This window comes from Ctenopharyngodon idella, chromosome 7 (assembly GCF_019924925.1).
Source record: "Ctenopharyngodon idella isolate HZGC_01 chromosome 7, HZGC01, whole genome shotgun sequence".
In the NCBI taxonomy this organism is placed as follows: domain Eukaryota; kingdom Metazoa; phylum Chordata; class Actinopteri; order Cypriniformes; family Xenocyprididae; genus Ctenopharyngodon; species Ctenopharyngodon idella.
The window spans coordinates 9297286-9318212 of NC_067226.1; the positions used below are offsets into that span (position 1 = coordinate 9297286).

General features: G+C 37.2%; 1 protein-coding gene across 6 annotated transcripts in view; it reads left to right on the forward strand.

Moving 5' to 3' along the window:
* Window positions 1-20927, forward strand: part of fhod1 (formin homology 2 domain containing 1) — a 54478-nt gene that overhangs the window by 30404 nt on the left and 3147 nt on the right. Inside the window, exons 6-26 of one of the 6 annotated variants that reach the window (XM_051900221.1) lie at window positions 73-167; window positions 1255-1366; window positions 2099-2193; window positions 2307-2450; window positions 2996-3185; window positions 3326-3497; window positions 5745-5849; window positions 8126-8218; window positions 8875-8898; window positions 9561-9605; window positions 10588-10745; window positions 11734-11826; window positions 12914-13848; window positions 14301-14456; window positions 14680-14862; window positions 15875-15994; window positions 17090-17251; window positions 17567-17757; window positions 17996-18188; window positions 19281-19449; window positions 20508-20681. In XM_051900221.1, coding sequence (XP_051756181.1) covers window positions 73-167; window positions 1255-1366; window positions 2099-2193; window positions 2307-2450; window positions 2996-3185; window positions 3326-3497; window positions 5745-5849; window positions 8126-8218; window positions 8875-8898; window positions 9561-9605; window positions 10588-10745; window positions 11734-11826; window positions 12914-13848; window positions 14301-14456; window positions 14680-14862; window positions 15875-15994; window positions 17090-17251; window positions 17567-17757; window positions 17996-18188; window positions 19281-19449; window positions 20508-20681 — 3609 coding nt within the window. The remainder of the gene's footprint in view (window positions 1-72; window positions 168-1254; window positions 1367-2098; window positions 2194-2306; window positions 2451-2995; window positions 3186-3325; window positions 3498-5744; window positions 5850-8125; window positions 8219-8874; window positions 8899-9560; window positions 9606-10587; window positions 10746-11733; window positions 11827-12913; window positions 13849-14300; window positions 14457-14679; window positions 14863-15874; window positions 15995-17089; window positions 17252-17566; window positions 17758-17995; window positions 18189-19280; window positions 19450-20507; window positions 20682-20927) is intronic. The other 5 variants (XM_051900222.1, XM_051900224.1, XM_051900223.1 and 2 more) reach the window with 5 other exon arrangements.

Sequence of the window (20927 nt, forward strand, 5' to 3'; positions counted from 1 at the left end):
CTTTAGGACAAATCACTAGGTCCTTAAGGGCATGCCGGCGCTGTATGCTAAACCCTACTGTCCTGTTCCCAGCTCTCAGTCAGATCATGCTGTTTGTGGATGGAATGAATGGTGTTGTGAACCACAACGAGACGATACAGTGGCTGTACACTCTGAGTGGCAGCTTGGTGAGTGATGGCAACACAAACATGCACCCACAGCATCTGTAAATACTAACCACAATACAGTATTAGTTACATTAGGACTGTGTTCAATCAGTGGCCGCATATAAATGCAGCTTGACTCTTAAATACCACATGTCAGTCAATTAACAGTCAATAGATCAATGTGCAGAAGTATGTGAAAATCATTTGATTTCTGACGGCAGGATTACTTATTGAGCAGATGCTTATCTGCTAAAATATCCAACACAACTTACTAATACATTTCTATATCTCAAAAGTACAGCAACACCAAGCTCATAGGTTTGTTTTGTATTAAAGAGTCTGCCAAATGTGTAAATAAAAAAAATAGGAATTCACAACACAGTCAGTTCATCCTAAGGCAATGTAACAATGGAATTTTTTTTTTTTTAGCTTGGCCAGAAACGTACAAGCTAGTACAGAGATATAGGTGTGAATCTGGACCAAAATCGAGTTTTATGATCTTCACTCTTAACCTTCACTTCTTATTGAAGTTAAATATTACTGTTATGGGAGAATGGTTTTCCAAGTCAACCACAGAAATGATTAGGTACTTGATATTGAAATGGGGCACAATAAACTTGCTGTTGTGTAATCATTTCAGGTTTGAGCGTGTTTAGCAAAGTCTATTGAGTTTGCTTCATTACAAGTTTAAATATTTATGCATAGTTTTGGAAGCTTTTTTAAATGTAAAGTTAGTGTGAATCTGTTGACGAGATTTGTACACTTTTTTACCGTAAAGGACTTGTTCATCTTGAGCATCAGTATGAGGTCATGTACTTCCACGTGATGTTAAAGAGGAAGTGAAAATGAGATGAGAATGACTGAGTAATCAAGCAGCTCAGAAATAAAACCTGAACCAGACTTTGTTTTATTTTTATAACAAACACAAAACACTAGAGATAAATGAATCTATTAATGTTGGAGATGCATATTTATTCTTGCAAACAATTATGTGCAGTACTTGATTGCATTACAAAAGATTGAGGTGTACTGCCATCTTCTGTATGAGGATTGTAAGTGCTGCCTGTTTATAGCCTCTCTTTCTCATTCTCTCTCTCTGTCTCTTCAGTCTCGGCTGGTTGTGAAGACAGCTCTGAAGTTGCTGATAGTGTTTGTGGAATACACTGAGTCCAACAGTCCACTCCTCATTCAAGCTGTCAACATTGTGGATGGAAAGAGAGGTTAAACATTTAAACATTCTCTCACAATACTGATTCTCTGAATCCATTATGTACCATTAATTCTTTGTGTGTGTGTGTGTGTTATTATCATAAAGACTTGACAATACAATTTTTTTTTTTGTTTATTTGTTTTGCTTCTGGCCAAACTGGCAATAGCAGACTTTGCCCTGCCCTGCCCTGCTAACATTTTAACTGGCCTATTTTTAGCATTGTATTTCAGTAGGTGACTGAAAAATGATTAGACATCAAGTTTCTTTAATAACTAACAATAATAATAACTAATTAATAAATTAATTCATAACACCTATGACTTAATATACATACTCTTGTGGAAAAACACTGTCACATGGTACAAAACCATTTTCAGATTTATTTAGTTTTTTTTTTTTTTTCTTTCAACTTAAACTTCCAAGACAAGTAATTTTTTGCAGTTTCAAGTCATCATCTGTGTTACCAGCTAGATAATGCAACATATTTAGGACAGCAATTTTTTTTTTTTTTTTTTTTTTTTTTTTTGTCAGTATATCAGAAAAATACATAGGTTTTTGTTTGAGACAGAGAATGTAGGAATACCACACTGGCCTGCTTGGTTCTGTCAGCTGGCCAAAATGCTCTCACATTGTCCCTGGGCTGTCCCTATTGCTGAGCCATTATTGTTATTTGATATAAGCTACAAGTGGGTTTGTGTTATTTTTTTGAGAGAGAGCTTAGGGCATACTTTGCCTGTTTCAGATGTGAAGCCTTGGACGTACCTAATAGATATCCTGTCAGCGAGGAATGGATCAGACACAGAGCTGCTCATCTACACCATGACCCTCATCAACAAAGTACTACAACATAGATATACAGACATAGCAATCTACAACCATGATTCACACCAGCAGTTACCAATGCTACACCTCAGTGCTCTTGATGTGAATTTATTCCTCTGTCCTCTCAGACTCTGGCAGCACTTCCAGATCAGGACTCATTTTATGATGTGACAGACTGTTTGGAGCAGCTAGGAATGGAAGGCATCGTCCAGAAATACATGACTAGCAGTGGCACAGAAAGTGACCTTAAACAACAGTTCACCATTTATGAAGTAAACTCTCAATGCCCCTCATACACTACATATGGAGTCTGTCAACTTTTCTCAGGCATATAAAATACTGTTCAAATGTTTGAATCAAATGATCAAAAGTGACAGTAAAGTATAAGGTCACAAAAGAATTGCATTTCAAATGAATGTTGTTCTTTTAAAGTTTCTATTCATCAAAAGAAAAGAAAAAACTGTTTTCAACACTGAAATTAATAAGAAATGTTTCTTGATCAGCAAGTCAGCATATTGGGATGATTTCTGAAGGATCATGTGATACTGAAGACTGGAGTAATTATGCTGAAAATTCAGCTTTTCCATCACAGGAATTATAAAATGTATTAAAATAGAAAAGTTATTTTAAATTGTAATACTATTTCACAATTTTTCTGTTTTTACTGTATTTTGATCATTTTTTTTTTATCATAAATGCAGTCTTGGTGAGCATAAGAGACTTCTTTCAAAAACAAAAAAAATATGACCCCAAACTTTTGATCAAGATTGTAACTCTAAAAATACTGAACGATTTCTGTGTTTTGTATATTTTGTAGAATGCCCTCAGAAATGAAGATGGCGAGGCGGATGAAGCGACACCTAACATCCGTAGAGACAGAAGGAAACTGACCCCCAGCGAGCAGGAGGGCAGGAGGAGCCGGCGGTCATCAGCTCAGAGTCTTCCAGATAATTCCTTTCGACCCGCTTCCCCAACCGTATCCGTTTCTTCTAATAGCCCTACACTAGGTATCTTCAATTCAGTCTCTGTCCTTCCCCGTTCTTGTACCTTCTGCTTTCCACTGAAGGTGTTTGGGCTGTTTGACACATCCAGTGTCTGTACATCACTGTTTCGGATGCTATAACAGGTTGCACTATGTGTGTTACAGATGTGATGCGCACAGCCTCCCCTCAGCAGTCAGATTCCTCTAATTCCCCTGTTCTTGGCAGTCCTGTGTTGACCAGCCCCTCCTCTACAACTTCTGGCTCCTCAACTCCACCCCTTGCTCGGGTGACTAACGGAGCCGAGTCTGTTGTCGCCTCTGAGCAGGAACACAACTTGTGAGTATTAACAGTGTCTTTATACAGTCTTACACTGACATAAATAAATCAGAAGATGTTTTGTTTTACAATGTCTTTTATTAACCAAAAAGAGCAAAAAACTGTAAATATGCCCCCAAGGCATTCTATTTTTGTCCACTTTGGGGCAGTATAACCTAAGCACTGAAGCAGACCTTTGAGCTCTGACATTGTAGGAAAGAAAATGTTTTAAAAAGGATGATAGTTATATTTGATGGTAGTTACACTTTCTCAGATGTGAATCCAGTCTGAGAAGGACTGTCCAAGGAAGGCAAAGTTGTGTCTCACACTATAATGCCAATAATTCAAAAACAAAAAATTTATTTTTTGCATGGGATCATCAAATGGATTCAATTCATGTTTATACTGCAGGAAAAAAGATGCTTGTGTATCGACTAGTAAGACAATCAGTAACAGCTTTACTATTTTTTTGTAATTGACAATTTCCACACATACCCACAGCAGTGTTATTTTAGTATTATTTATATGCTATCATAGTATTTATTAATATTCTGAATTGGCCATTTTTATATTTTCAGTTTTATTTTTTTTAGTAATTTTATGTGCATTTTGTCATTATTATTATATTATTTTAATATTTCTGTTTGGCTTTCTTTTTTTTATTTTAGTACTTCAACTTAAACTTGTTTATATCAGTTAGTTGCCAAGTTGCCACTTTTCATATATTTATATTTTATTTTATTTCAGCTTTATTTCAGTTAACAAAAATGATTATTAATTGTTTTAGCTTTTGTTTATAATAACACTGCTGACCCACAGGAAACAAACACTCACACACCTTGTTATTTGACTGACAGTAGAATTTTACTGCCCAAACCAAACATTCCTTCCAGATTTGTTTATTCTTTGGCTGTATGTGTGTTTGTCCTGTGTGGATGATGGTGTGATGGAGATAAACACATTCCTGCACTCTGCTGCTGTCTTCTTTATGCAGACATAAAGCTATTACTTGCACTCTAATGGTAATATCTGTACAGTTATATTTATATAAACTGTACAGGTATTACCATTAGAGTATGAGTAATAGCTTGGAAACAGGAAAAGTCCTTATACAGATTGCCTAATTACCTTGATTCATTTAGTTGCTCGTTTGCTCAATGCTCATTTTATTTACTACATTCTCTAAGTCTTATGTAATTACCATGTAGCACCCAAGATGCACCACAAATTAATTACAGCCACTCAAACGATCCACCATTCTCATCGTTTATAAGCCATTTACTGTAGATAAACACAATTGTTTTTGCATAGAAAATGTACTATTATGCTTATCCAGACCAAAAATAAAGATTTTCATTTGGTTGGTAAAATGAGTGAACAGCATTACTTTCACTTAAGAGCTTGTAAATCTAATTTTAAATTTTCATATTGTCAGGTGTTCAATGCATGGTTTTGTAGATGGGGTATGTGAGAAATTTTGGTTGGCTGCTTTTCCCAGTTTACCCAAGTCACAATAACACATTTCACTTCGGCCAAATGCAACACTTGAAATAGCACATTGAGTCAACGGTCCTTGCACATATATGTGGAAAGTGAATGTTTTGTTTGGGAAACTTTCTTCTCTGCGTAGAGCTACAGGAATGTTTTGTAAGGTTGGACAGGATGTGTTTGGTCTTTAAGGTCCTGAACTGGACACAATTGTGGACTGCCTATCAGCTCTCTTGATCTGAGCTTGTGTTTTCCTCTAAATGTTTTGCCAGTTTTATGTGATGCCACAAAGGAACATGGCCAGTCACAAGCAAAGTCATTAAATCCAATAACACCGCAATTTATATTTTAGTTTCTTAAATGATATGATCATTTTAATTACCTATGCATATTTTTATATGCATTGTGATAACTAAATTGCATAATATATAAATAATTATATACAATACATAAAGTTTGCCTTATTTCAAAATCCATGTGTCATAAATAATCCTTTAGAGTAAGTGTATGTAATATTTGTTTAACACTGGTGGCCGGTCACTTTTGGTATACTTAATTATAACCATTCATATGCCGTTTTCCTCCTCTACTAATTCAGTGCTGCGTATTTTCTTTATGACACTGGGTGGTGGTTGGGACTGTTTTTCTCTGATTCTTGCTATTGTTTTGGTCCTGTCAACATATTAACCCTCTGTTTGTCCATGTAATCCCCATCACTGTTCCACCTCTTTCTCTCTATTTCTTTTTCTTCCCTCCCACAAATCCTTGGTCATTCACTAGGGGGCGCTCTTTTATGAGTCAGTACATAGCTCACATGGGGATTTCTAGACGGAGGTTAAAAAAGGAGAGGTCAATAACAGAGGCAACCTCAAGCATCTCTAACAGGTCTGTATAACATTTTACATCACCTTCTGCTTTTGAGGCTTTGACTAATTATTTGGTGTTTGTTGAACTTGTCCTGGCTACTGATGTGATGCTGATGTTTAGAGTCCATGTTATACATGAAATAATCTGGATTTTTGATTATAGATCCAGGTAAGTCAGCGAGCCAGGTTAACTTCAACCAATTCATCTCATTTCAAACTTTTCTTAACTAACAATTGCATATTACACTCATGCACATGTAATAGTTTTTTAATTTTTTTGACAGTTTTTGTCTCACTAGTATTAATATCTGACATTTGACAAGGTACATCATAGACAAAAGGTGATCAAGTAGACACATATAACAAGAATACAGAAACGGTATAAATATTACATAATAGTACTCTGAACAAATGGAGACGGGGAGGTTTTTGGCAGTGGCAGGAGAGGATTATTGTAGGACACTAAAGAAGCCCTGAAAGCTGCTCTCCTGAGCAGAACCACAGAAGACGCCTTTCACAGTTTCTGCTCAGTGCAGCAATGTTGTCAGCTGTCTGTGAAATGATAAATAAAATTACTGAATCTAATGAAGCGTGATCCATCTGAAGAAACTTTGCATATTAGATTAGCATACTTGTGTTATAACTGCCCAGTGCTGATAGTCATTTATTCGTTTATGAAGTGATTCTGATAAAATTAATAATTATACAAATTGAAAGCATTCGTCAACTATAATAATAATAATAATAATAATAATAATAATAATAATAATAATAATAATAATAATTACAGATGGAAGAATTAGAGAATGAGAAGAAAATTAAAGGGTTAGTTCACCTAAAAATGAAATTTCTGTCATTAATTACTCACCCTCATGCCGTTCCAAACCCATAAGACCTTCGTTCATCTTTGGAACACAAATTAAGATCTTTTAGATGAAGTCCGAGAGGTTTTTTTTATTTTATTTTATTTTTTTATCCTCAATAGAAAGCAATTAAATTATCACATTCAAGGTCCAGAAAAGGAGTAAAAACATTGTAAAAATAGTCAACGTGACTACAGTGGTTCAACCTTAATGTTATGAAGTGACGAGAATACAAAAACAAAAATAAGGACTTTATTCAACAAATTCGTCTCTCCCCTGTCAGTCTTGTATGCAGTTGACGCAGTGAACGCAGTTCAGTGCTTCTGTGTTTACATCCGAACGGCAGCTCAGTATTGGCCGGCTCCTGCGTCTGCATCACATGCATGCGTTGTGCTGCTCACGTGAACAGCATCGGCCAATACTGAGCCGGCATTCTGACGTAGAACCTGGAAGCGCTGCAGTGTAAATAGCATAGGAGAATGACAGGAGAGACGAATTTGTTGAATAAAGTCCTTATTTTTATTTTGTTTTTGCGCACAAAGTATTCTCGTCACTTCATAACATTAAGGTTGAACCACTGTAGTCACGTTGACTATTTTTACAATGTTTTTCTGGACCTTGAATGTGGTAATGTCATTGCTTTCTATTGAGGATAAAAAAAACCTCTCGGATTTCATCAAAAATATCTTAATTTGTGTTCTGAAGATGAATGAAGGTCTTTCGGGTTTGGAACAACATGAGGGTGAGTAATTAATGACAAATTTCATTTTTGGGTGAACTAACCCTTTAATACTTGTCTGTAAAGACTTTTTTCAATGCTGTTTTCAGTGCTGATAATATTAAGAAATGTTTTGGAGCATCAAATCAGCACATTAGAATGATTTCTGAAGGATCTTATGACATTGAAGACTGGAGTCTTCTAATCAGCTTTGCCATCACAGGAATAAATGACATTTAAAATATATTAAAATAGAAGTTATCTGAAATTATAATAATATTTCACAATGTTACTGTTTTTACTATATTTTTGATCAGATAAATGCAGCCTTGGTGAGAAATAAATAAAAATTCTTTCTGCCCTCAAACTTGGTGTATATATAAATTAACATTTACCAAGATTAATGAATGCTGTGAAGGTGTTCTTCATGGTACTGAAAGCATTAAACTTATTGTAAAGTGTTACATTTTTTTCTCTAAGGAGCTTTATAAGCATTGTACCCCTACGAAAAGCAGAATATGAATGTTATCTGTTGATTTATAAAATAAAACAATGTGCCTTCAAATAGTGTGTATTTTGGAGTGAATGGAGAGAGATGTGTTTACTGGCATGCTCATTCTTTTTGTGTTTGTATATGTGTTGACCTGATTCACATGAAACTGCTCATACGGTGCTATAGCCTTGAGCTTGCACTAACTAACTGTCTCTCCGCAGAGCGTCTTTCACAGAAACGGACTCTCCTCAGGAGATCCCTGCCCAGTCAGCTGCAGAGCAACCCAGCCGGACAGAGGGAAAGCGAGTCTTCAAGTAAGGAAACAACTGATGCTCTTATAAGTGGAATGAGGGGAAAGGCAGAGGAAAGAGATGTGAAAGGAGCTCTAGGTATTAGAGAAGGGAGGGCATGGGAATATTTTGCGAACAACTTGAAGGTCTTAAATGAGCCAAACTAGGATTGAATGGGGTGAGTGAACAGTGTGAGCTGTGATAAAACATTTCATATGGGGAACCTGCTGCACTAACTGTGCAATTATAGGAAAATAGGTAAGTTTTTACTTTTTAATGTCTCAAAAAAAATCTAAATTGGCTCTTTAGCCTTTTAGTTAATTGTGCTGTAAACTTATAAAAATGTCTACACTGAGAATTAGTCCTCTTGTTTTCACTCTAGTGAATAAGATCAGGTGTGTTTCTTGCTTTTATCTTCCTTTTTTTACTTGTATCAGAACAGATTTGCTTTCTTCAGTATATTCTTTGCCTTTTTTGTTCTGCTTTTCCTTCTGTTTTTGCCATTTTCCTGACTACCTATCTTATTTTCTTTCTTTCTCTTTGTGTGTATTCTGTCTGTCCTCCTGTATCTCTCACTCTTCTCCTCTTTTCCCTCATAACATTTGGCACATCTCCTAATCTCATTCTCTACTTCTGTGGCGCTCAACATTCCTGCGCTTTGCTTCTCTCTCCTTTTACAGACAGCACCAGGCAGACAGTGTTTGGTGAGTAGCTGCAGTGTGGCCAAAGAATGTGTCTTTTGGAGGTGCTAGCACTTTAAATCATTGTGATTCTTAGTCATTTTGGGGAGACAAAGTCATAAGAAGGAACTACAGCTGGCTGGAAATTTTAGAATAAATTGGACCAATCAGTTAAAACTTCTAATGTGATGAGACTAACCCTCAAAAAATATTCTAATAAAATTAAGATTTTAAATCAAGGTTTTAAGTTTGTTATTCTACTTAGATGATGATGATTTTTGATATTTCAGACATAACATTGGTGCAGAATGTTTAGCAAAGTTTAGAAGTGGGGAAATTTTTTTTTTTTTTTTTTATTGTTGTGAATGGACAATAATTCTTTCCTATCTGACTTTCTGACTTTTCCCTCCCTCTTTGTCATTCTTTATTGTTGAAATTGCCAAAATTGTTTTTTTTTTTTTTTTTCAAAGCTTTAAAAGCTTAAATGATTAAAGTAGTTAAAAGTTTGTAAATGGTGAAAAAAATCTTTTAAATTCTTAAAGGAAAAACACATTTCTAAACCAGATGTGGAGGAATGTGCACAGTTTCTTCTTAAGGCATTTTCTATATATTGAATGAGACTTGTGCAGTGTAGCTAAGTGGAATTGATATGGACAGTGTGTGTAAATTGAAGTGTTTTTCTTCAGTCCAGAGACTGTGAATAGAGACTTGCCGGTTCTGAGGAATTTAGAGTAAGTATACTGCAGCTCTACGTTTACGGGCTCTTTTTCTGCATAGATCAGCATGCGGCCAGGTGTTTGGGGTCTAATTCAGCTGCTATGCTCAGAAACTGAGGCTGTGTGGGTTTGTGTGCTGTATGTGAATGTTAACCTTTAATTTGTCTTTTTAAATTTATTTTTAATTTCATGTAGTGTAATTACATAGATGACAAACTTGAGCAAGTTTCAATGCAGTGGCATTGGGTTTAACAATTATATTCTTTTTTAATTTGCTGCCTTTGTCAGCAAGACAAACAAAAATATTTAAAAATTTCATAATGAATATGTCATTCATGTGAAGCGTTTCATTCTTTTACACATGCCTCAGTGTAACTGAGCTCTTAGCACAATTCTTCTGATGGATCACTGTGGGGAGAGTTAATCAAACCTGATCAGCTTTGTGGTTATTGAAACATGAACTAATCATGCATAGTGTTTTCTGCAGTGTTTTCTTACATTATCTACAGGAAAATATAGTGGTGGCTTATGGTTTTGGGGTTGTAAAGGGCAAGTGGCTTAAGTGGTGGTGGTTTTTGTCAGACACTGGGCAGTATTTCTGTGGTGGGATGCAAGGGATTTTTAAAATGTATTTATTTATTATGCAACATTTTCCTTCATGTGTCTTTTGTTTTTGTGTAAATGAAAATGTCTGATATATTGTCTCTCTGCAATATAACTGCACGGTATCAGGAAAGTGTGTGTTAACCTTTGAAATAATCCTCTTTTTTGTTATTGTACTAAAGAAAACTGTGGACAAACTAAAAGGGTACAGTCCATAAAACTTACATTTAGTATATAATACTATTTTACTGTTTCACTGTACTGTATTCTGCAACCACTCATTTCAGAGCAGGTCTACTATATATAACTTATCCTCAGAATCAGAGCATTTATGTCACCCAACCCTCCATTTACAGCTCCGTAAATGAGTGCTTCTTCTCCAATGGCTTTATAGAGACACGTTCTTGCGTTCTCTGGCTGCGTCCCAGTGGGAGAAGAAAAGGAAGTCATTTGGCTTACTTGAGAGACCTTCTTTAAGCGAGAGTGTGGCGTCTACAGAAGCAGAGACGTCTACTGAAGCCGAGCAGCCGGTCTCCAGCTCAGACACCACAGGTGCTGATTCCCTGACCTTATGTTCCTTACGATGTCATACAGTAATGTCCTGTTGTTACGCTCTTTCTTTTCCTCTGCTTGTCTTTCTTTCTATGGTCAAGGTTCCAGTCATTATTCAACGTCTTAATCTCTTTCCCCTGATCAGTGAAGCTTTACTAAACCCGAATGCATATGAGTGTGTGATGAGAGTATTTGTGGTCATTTATTCTACTGTTTGTGTGTGTGTGAACTGTCGTGAATAACGAGCTTGTCTACACTCTGTATGTCAACTCCTTGAGGTTATTGCACATACTGTTAATTGCCAAGTCATGCCAAGTCTGGAATGTGCTCTGATTGGTCTAGAGCAAGTTTGCCATGATTATGTAATGTGTCCTGCTGAGATGCATAACATTTAGCAGCGTTTCAACTGTGATGGTTTGACTGCTTATTGAAACAGCACACTACTGCTTGTGTCATCTGGTTTATGTCAAGCATGGATAGGAAGTTGCTCAACTTGATTGATTGCTGTAAGGTTGAGATGATTTTGTGTGTGTGCGTGTGTGTGTTCTTCCTCTAGAATCATAGGGTTGAAAGTTGCTAATTTAGTGTGAGATGTTTTTTGTTATGGAAGCAGAAATGATAGTTGGACAGCACGTATGCAACCACTGGTCCACATCACTGTTGCATCTGTCTTTCATCACTGGTAAAAAAAAAGGGGAACATCTTGGGAGATTTAAAGAGATTGTTCACCCAAAAATTGTCGTTATGTTGTTTCAAACATGTATGACTTACTTTCTTCTGTGCAGCACAAAAGTTATTCTGAAGAATGTTTTGGTGGTCATTGGCTTTCATTATATAGACAAAAACACTGACACATTTCTCAAAATATCTTCTTTTGTGTTCCACAGAAGAAAGTAAGTCATACAGGTTTTGTTTCTTTGTGACATTTTTTTTCTGTGTGTGTGTGTGTGTGTGTGTGTGTGTGTGTGTGCGTGCGTGTGTCTTGCAGGATCTATTAGTGGTCAGGAATCTCAGGGGGTAAACTTGACCAGGCACACCCTGGAGCAGCCAGAGGACACAACCACAGCCCACAATGAAGCAGGCAAGAGATTTCATCCCACCACCACCCTCCATCTCTGTCGGCCTAAGACATGAACATGCAGTTAATCATCAACATATCTAATTTAATGCTCACCCAGCAGTCACTCTTAAATATGAGTTCAGTGGTATTTTTAAGCAACTAATTAGAGCAGATATAGCTTTTTAAGACACGTTGTGTAAAATCAGTTTGACTTGTTTCCTCCACTTGGCATTTATCGACCCGTAGATTTCTTTAACTAGCTTTCTGCTCAATGAAAATCTCACACTCTGAGCAATAGTCAGGCACTTCTGTGTGAGGGCTTCTTTGGAAGTCAAGAGCTTTATTTCAAACAGAAATCTTCAAAGTGGAAATATTTGAGAGCGATTCCATCTCTTCCTCTAGTGGCCGTGATCCAAATGACACAACCACTAACGGGCCTTTCGTCCAGGGAGTGTAAATTAGCTGAAGCAGTGGGCAGATATAAACTATTTAGATTTCGAGCTGGGGATCTCCCCTTTCCAGTTTCCGTTTTTGCTTATTGAGGATTTAGGCAGTTAGGACTGGTGGTTAATGTGCTGTTAGAGCTGAGAAGAGTAACTGCTGTTAGTTTGCACTGGGTTACTGATGCAGAGGATGGTAGCGTGTGGGAACAACATGATCTGTGCTTGCGCTGGGCATTTTGAAGGTAGGATGTCTAAAATGAAGATTACTGCTTGAACACAATGCAGATGCCAACAATGTTGCGTACTATCTAGGGATGCGCTGATATAAAAATTGATACGATGTTATGGCTAATAACTGATACATGGACAATATTAAAATTCTATACTGTTGTGTCTAAATAAATGAAATATACAACACTAAAAAGTTAAATCAGTCGTAAATGCTACAAACTAATTTAGGCATCATAACAATGTACAGTATGAAAAATGGATAAAATGATTTTTTTCAAGATAAGATTTGCTAAAGATTACATTAAACATTGTTATTAAAGCATCTTGACAGATACTGCTAAATAATATTTATTAAAAAAAAAGGTAATGGCCAGTTAGCTATATGGTCTGATATTTTCCCTTCAGCACTGAATGATTTGTTCTTGTTTCTCTAGAGGGTGGTTTGCAGCGTCAGGGCAGTACAGCAGAACAGCACAGCACCCTCTCTAATGACAGGAAGTTCATGTTGGACATGCTTTACAACAACAGCTCCTCTGGAGGTCTAAAAAGTCCAAGTCTGGAAAGTGCACTTGGGGAGCATGGGATCACAAGTATGGCCGGACGACTCTCCAGACTGCAGTCTTGCTCTTCTCAGCCAACAGAGGACACGTCCAGGCGGACAGAGCTGGAGAGCCTCGGAGGTACTGCTCAGGCCGCTCGCGCCAGGCTGGCAGAGGAACAAATGCTCAAGAAGCTGCGTCCACAGTACAGTATTGAAGCTGAGACGCATTCACAGAGTTTGGAGAAGACAATGATGACACCATTGTCCAGGGGTAGTCGGGATGCCTGGGAGAAGCTGCAGCCCAGTTCCAGACCTCTGCGGATTAAAGATCTTGACTTCTCTGATCTGATGGAGGAGGAGGATATCGACGTGCTGGATATAGACACTTTTGACACCTCTTTGCCTAATGGAGTACTGCCACCCCCTCCTTCAGTGCCAGGACTGGGTTCTACCCCCCCACCGCCACCTCCTCCCCCTCTTCCTCCTGGATCTGCTACTCTGGCTCCACCCCCGCCGCCGCCTCCTCCTCCTGGATCTCCTTCTTTGGCTCCACCCCCTCCTCCTCCTCCACCTCCTGGAGGTTCGAGTGTGCCCCCTCCTCCTCCGGGACTCCTTCCTCTGTCTCCGTCTCAGGGGATTGATCCGGCTTTTCTAAAGAAACGGAAAACAGTCAAGCTGTTCTGGAAGGAGCTTAAGCAGCCCGACAGCCCCAGGAAGTGCAAGTTTGGGCGGGGCACAGTGTGGGCTTCGCTTGATAAGGTTGCAGTCGACACAGCTAAGCTAGAGCACCTGTTTGAGTCCAAGGGCAAGGAACTTCCAGTAGCAAAGGTGCGATGGGCAAACTTGTTTATTTTTTTTGTGATCAGTGTTTTTATTCACTTATTTTATTAATTTATTACAGCAAAGGTACTGTATACAATGTTATGGATCTTATACAGTACAAGTAATGCAAAATGAGCATATGTAACGTGAAAAACAAAAATTATGCCAAACAACCGAAACTGGCAATCCTGTTTATGAATAAACCATTTAGGGTTTACACAAAAAAGACAATTTTTCAGTGTACTAAAGCCATTTAAACTCTTTTAAATTAAACATTTAAAGCTGTTGGATCACCCAAAGATCACTTTTGGATCATTTGCTATTGAATGTATAGATGAATAAATGTTAAAGCTACAGCTTTATTCTTTTTTTTTTTTTTTTCTTCTCTCAGTCAGTGAGTGCATGCTATAAAAGATTTAGGTTTATGTAAATTGCATTTATTTCTCCTTTTAATACAGAAATGTGCCGAAGCCAAGAAAGCAGCAATTTTAGTGCTTGATCCTAAGAGAAGCAATGCCATCAACATCGGCATGACTGTTTTGCCTGCTGTACATGTCATCAAGAGTGCCATCCTCACCTTTGACGAGTTTGCTATCAGTAAAGAGGGCATTGAGGTAATGTAGCACTAGCATCCAACAGGGGGCAGTAGTAGCTCACTCATTTAGCATTCATTCATTTCTGTATTGAAAATAAATATCTGTAATATATCTTTTTATTCTTTTTCTTTTTTTATGTGATTCTCTAAATTCTCTAATTCTGTAAAATTAATAAAGATTTAAGTGATTAATTTCCACAGTACAAAGCTGATGTAAATTTTCTTCTTCCCTCTGCATGTAGAAAATCCTGACCATGACTCCGACAGATGAAGAGAAACAGAAGATTCAGGAGGCCCAGCTGGCTAACCCCGACGTACCGCTGGGTACAGCAGAGCAGTTCCTGCTTACTCTCTCTTCCATCAGTGGCCTTACAGCCAGATTACAGCTCTGGGCCTTTAAACTGAACTATGAGACTCTGGAGAAGGTCAGAACCATATGGCAATAAATCCTATATTTATACTCAGTTTTAATAAGAATGAAAACCTGTTTGCTCCAATAGCATGATCGTCATAATAAAATGATAAAATGATTATTTAGTTACACAGTTACTACGGTGTCCTAGTACTAATCTAGGTTATATTACACCATGCAGAGGTGATTGTGTTAAGTTTTAAGTCAGTAAGATATTTTTTAAGGTTTTTATTTATTTATTTATTGAAAAAATCTCTTATACTCACCAAAAAAAAAAAAAAAAAAAACATCTTAAGTCTTCAGATTGAAATCTCATTGAAAATATTTGGTGGAATTTGTAGAAAGCAGTGGTAACATGAAAACCAAAGACTTTCAGTGATTTGGAATCTTTTTCAAGTGAGGAATGGGCCAAGATTGCAGTAGAGAGGTGACAGAAGCTTCTAAGCACTTACAGGCAGAGTTTATTGGAGGTTATAAAGAATAAAAGATACTGCACAAAATTTGACTTTTGGGGGTTGAATAATTTTGTACATGAATGTTTAGAGCCAGTTTGATTTTTTTTTTTTTTTTTTTTTTTTTCCCAATGAACTTTATATTCTCAGAATCACTCAAATGTGCATTATTAAATGTTGTGTAATAGTTTACGGAGGCCTTTGATTGTTTTCATAAAATTTTGTTCTCAGCAGCAAAATGTCTTGCAGGTTAAGCGGGTTGAATATTGATTGCAACTGTATTATTACAATTAATAAATGTAATCTATACTATACATTTATAGTAATACATTTTTATAATATTGCACTTTTATAATATTGCTGCTATGACCATGATGAGATTCTATTTATTGTTTTGACTTTTTTTTTTCTGGTAGCAGAAGAAAGAAAGAAACATTAATGGAATTGAGTAATTTAGGCTTTTTAAACTGGGTTCTGTTGACCTTGACTTGTGTGTTACCAATGAGGCGTTCATTTCCAAACATTCTTTCTCAATCCGTTTCTCCTTCTATCCCTCACACATGAATGTTGCAGGAGATTGCAGAGCCTCTTTTTGACCTCAAACTGGGTATGGAACAACTTGCCAAGAACAAAACCTTCAAGCGTATCCTAGCAACACTACTGGCCATTGGAAACTTCCTCAATAGCTCCAATGTAAGTGCTCCATCTCCTCCCAGTCCTAGGAGCAGAGTTACCTTTAAAGCACCTGTATTAAGGGCAGGTGCACCGGTCTGAAGCTTGATGGGCACATGTGATTAGTCAGAGCAGCTCTGTGCTGATGCCTTAATCCTTTGCTGTTGCCTGTGGAAGATAAGATATGATTAAGACCCTGCATGGCACGTTTTCTGTGCTGTAGTATGTTATGACCTCTTGAACTCTACAAACATATGTGTACAAGTACTGAAGAGTATTTATGCTGTACTACCCTGCGTAGAATCAGGGCAGACTGATCAAAATATATTTTTGATTTTACGGAATAGTTCACCCACAAAATTGAAACTTCTGTCATCAATTCAGACTCCTTTAAAGTCGCCATGAAATCAAAATGGACATTTTTATGGAATATTGCAGTATTTATTTTAAATGATTTATCTGATTTTTACCTTTTTTTTTTTTTTTTTTTTTTTTTTTTTAATTCTTGTGCCCTCATAATCTTTAATAAAAAAAACATCCCCTCCCATTTGCAGCGACATCACTTCTCGGATGATGTTCACTGGTTGCGAGGGCGGGAAACCTGTCACTCACACGAGATCACATCAATAGTAAACAACAACCATCCAATCAATTCTTGATGGTCCAGTCCTACATTTTTTTTTTTTTTTTTTTTTCTTGTTCAGTAAGACGTTTCACTTGGATATACGTCACAATAGGGGAAAAAAGACTATTTCAATGCCGACTTTGAGCTACACTAAGAATAAAAAGCTTTCCGATCATTTCACATAATTCAGTTTGTGGGAAAACTTTTCTTTCATGAATCATTCATAAAATATGTCATCAGTTTTAATGAGGTCTTTACAGCACTACTACTTCTATATCTTGATGTCTTTTACAGTGCCATGTTCAAAACATACTTGACAGTTAGCATTTAATAACTGCTCAGAACATGATGTCCTTTCATTTGTGCCACTCTATTTAATGAGTAACCACCTTAATATGCTTTTTTTCCCACCAATTGCCAGCAAAGCCAATGTAGTAGTTCACTGAACATCACATAATGACTTTAATTAGCACTTCTCATCTCTCTCGCAGGCTAAGGGCTTTGAGCTCAGTTATTTGGAGAAGGTAACTGAGGTAAAGGATACAGTACACAGGCAGTCTCTGCTTCATCATACCTGCAATTTTGTGGTGGAAAACTACACAGATACGACAGACCTTTACACTGAGATCCCTGCTATTACACGCTCTGCTAAAGTATGTCCTTAGACACTTCTTTATATGCATTTTTTGTGAATTTTTTTTTTTTTTGTTGTCCTATTTGTTTTCCATCTTGCATTACATTATTTATTCATTTGTACAGAGATTCTTAATGCTATCGCCCTTTTAAGCTTTTACAGTAGCCGTTTTTCTTTAGTACATCTTGTAAAGGTTAGCATTTTAATTCAGGAATGAACTGCTGTGCACATGAGTTTCTTTTCTGTTCCATTTCACTTGTTGAAAGTGACTATGCAGAGAACCCTTTAGCATTCATTGTCATTATTTATCACTCCTTCCTTTCCTTTCCTACAGGTAGAGTTTGAGCAGTTGTCTGAAAACCTGATTCAGTTGGAGAGAAAATGCAAAACCTCTTGGGACAACCTTAAAGTAATGGCCAAACATGAAACTAAACCTAACTTGAAGAATAAAATGACAGAATTCCTGAAAGACTGTACTGAAAGGATCATCATCCTGAAAGTAGTGCACAGACGCATTATTAACAGGTAACACACACACACACACACACACACACACACACACACACACACACACACACACACACAAAAACACTGTAATCCATTTATTACTTCAAGGAATTTAATTCACATGTTAAATAAAAAGATTCCAAATTCATTTGGATGCTTCCCGTAAATTGACAAGCATGAATAACTGTGCCTCACGTTTTAATTAGGATGAACTTGAGCATACAGTATATTAAGTTCTACTTCCTTCACTTTGCAGGTTTCATTCCTTCCTGCTATACTTGGGTCAGCCTTCATACTCAGTGCGGGACACTAAAGTAACTCAGTTCTGCAAGATCATCAGTGAGTTTGCCCTGGAGTACCGCACCACTCGAGAGAGAGTCCTCACCCAGAAACGTAAACGTGCTGTCCACCGTGAGCGCACTAAAACCCGGGGCAAGATGATCACAGAGGTGTGGAATGGAGAAAAATTATCAATTTAAAGCATAATTTGACTACAGATATCTTTTGATCCCATTCCACTAGTCTTATTCCATCATGTATAAAGTTTAAGCTGTGTGCTTTAATGTTTATTGCTCATGTACTTCCAATTTACAGTTGCAGTCGTATGTTTGCACACACCTTAAAGAATCTGTAAAATTTTAGCAAAATAAGAGGGATCAAAAAATTGCATATTGGTTTTATTTATTTATTTATTTTATTAAAATACTGCCCAGACTCAGTTATTTTACATATCAGATGTTTACATAATATAGTCCATTAGACAAAAATGATAGCTGAATGTAAAAAAAAAAAAAAAAATCAAACATTTACATATGCTTGATTTCGACTGCTGTGTCATGTTTTTATGTGATAGTTGTTCATGATTCCCTCTGAGCAGTTAGACTCCCCATTATTTTTCAGAAAAATATTCCCTGTCCTGCACATTCTTTGGTTTTCCAGCATCTTATGCATATTTGAACCCTTTCCAGCAGTGATCCATCTTTTCACATAGAGGACAGTTGAGGGACTCATACACAACTATTACAAAAGCTGCAAACATTCACTGATGCTCAAGGAAGAAATACGATGCATTGAGAGCAGGGAGGTTGAAAACTATTTTAAATACAGTGATCAGGGGAAATTGTATTTATTTTGTCTTCTGGGACACATAAGTATTTTATGTAGCTTTTAAAGGGCAGTATTAAATGAAACATTCTGATATTTATAAAAAAAAAAAAAAAAAAAAATCTAATATTCACAAGACCTAGACAAAATGGTGATTCAACTCCAAACACTCAGCAGTATAAAACATTTAGCCAGCCCACCTCGACACAGGGCCTTACACAGTTTTCTCAGTTGTCCTCCCTCTTACAACAGCCCTGATCGACATTATGCCACAAATGTTGTCAATAGAGCTTAACTGTTATTGAACCCAGATCGTTCGTTCATTTAGGGGAATTCATGGACCTGCCCCCACTGTATCACCCTGACTCATCAACTGAGTAGATTGAGACAAAAAAAAATTACCAGTAACTAATTATACTCTCTGAATCTTTTAACAGACAGAGAAGTTTTCTGGAGCAGTTCCACAGCTGCCTCTGGAGGACAGCCCATCCCCGGTTTCTACAACAATAGAATCAGAGCCAGCCCAAGAGGAGCATGAGAACATGAAAAACCTGCTCATCGCCAACAACGACAATAGCAAGCTGCGCAGGAGCCGTGCTGTACGAAGTAAGAGACCACAATGCAGCAAATCCAGGATATAAGAGTTTAGACCAGCAGTTTAGAGCAGTGACAGTCCTTCTGCTGTTGCCCAACCTTCCTGTGGAATTTTGTTCCATCCCTCCTCTAACACACCTGCTTTAGAAACATTCATTAGCTGATCCAGATTTGTTTGATTACAGTCACAGAAGTAACATCTGCAGGAAGGTCGGTCTCCAGAAGCAGAACTGAGGACTCCAGTTTCAAGTTTAGTTGCCCAACACAAATGATGCTCGGTGTCCTAACATTTTTTTTACGTTTAAATTGAACTCATTTTGCCTTTTTACTGTTACCACTGCAATGATTTGTGAAGTCCTACCCAAACTAAAGGACAGTTTGGTTAAATTAATTAATTAATAATTTTATTATTGTTGTTATAATTATTATTTAATTTTTATTTATTTGGGGGTCCCTTATAGAAATTCTTGCCACTGGTGGTGACACTCCAATTTCACCAACCCTTCAGTGGAGTGATGAAGGTATAGAGTTTGGAGCATGGGTGTGTGCAAAGATAAAGCACTTGTGCAGCTTTTAATGTATGATAAAACTTTATAATTAATGAGAGCATTAAGGTCAGGTCATCTGATCTCACAGAGGGGCCTTATGACTCTGACTTCGCTCCTACTTCACCAGTAGAGAGCCAATCAGCACAGGAGGATGATGATGATGATGACGATGAAGGTAGAGCTACTGCACAGGCTGCATGGAGTGGGTTTGCTCAACTAACAGATTTATCATGGACTAAATAGTAACTAATTATGTTCTTTTTGAAGTGATTTTAGAGGGCTAACTGTCAAGACCGACATAAAAAAAAAAACCTGGATGATTAAGCCATGGATTCAAACTTGACACCCAACTCTGTGTTTGCCTGAATATCTGAACCTTTTACAAATGACTGATTTTCATCAGCTTGCCAAGAAGTAATACTAGCCTCACTTATTTTAATGCTTCCCTTGAAGGATCTTGGACCTGTTTGTAATTGTAATTAGGCAAAGATTTGATTGATCTGTTGTACTATTTCTACACAGGTTTAGGCAAGGTTAGCACACACATGTCTGTAGCCAAAGAGGACAGCGCCAGCTCACAGGATGATGCCACAGATGAGATCATGGATCGTCTGGTTAAGTCTGTCACCCAGAATCCCACAGAGAGGGCGTCTAGTCCAAAAACAAGGAAACGCTCGCGGCTTAACCGAAAATCATGTGAGTGCATTTTGACTGTCAACGGATTTTTTATTTTTCTGACCACTGAACTTCATAACCAGTTCTGAAGGTTATTTTAGCCCTAAAGCTGGGGGATGAGATTAAGGATTTAGTCACTGTTTGCATTCAACACTATCTGTGTCCAAAACACAATGTAATCTGGCTTCTACCATTGCTTAGCTTTCAAAAGCCCCTAAATCTCCTTGTCAGATGCATATCGTGCCACCTCTTTACTTCTGCTTGTGC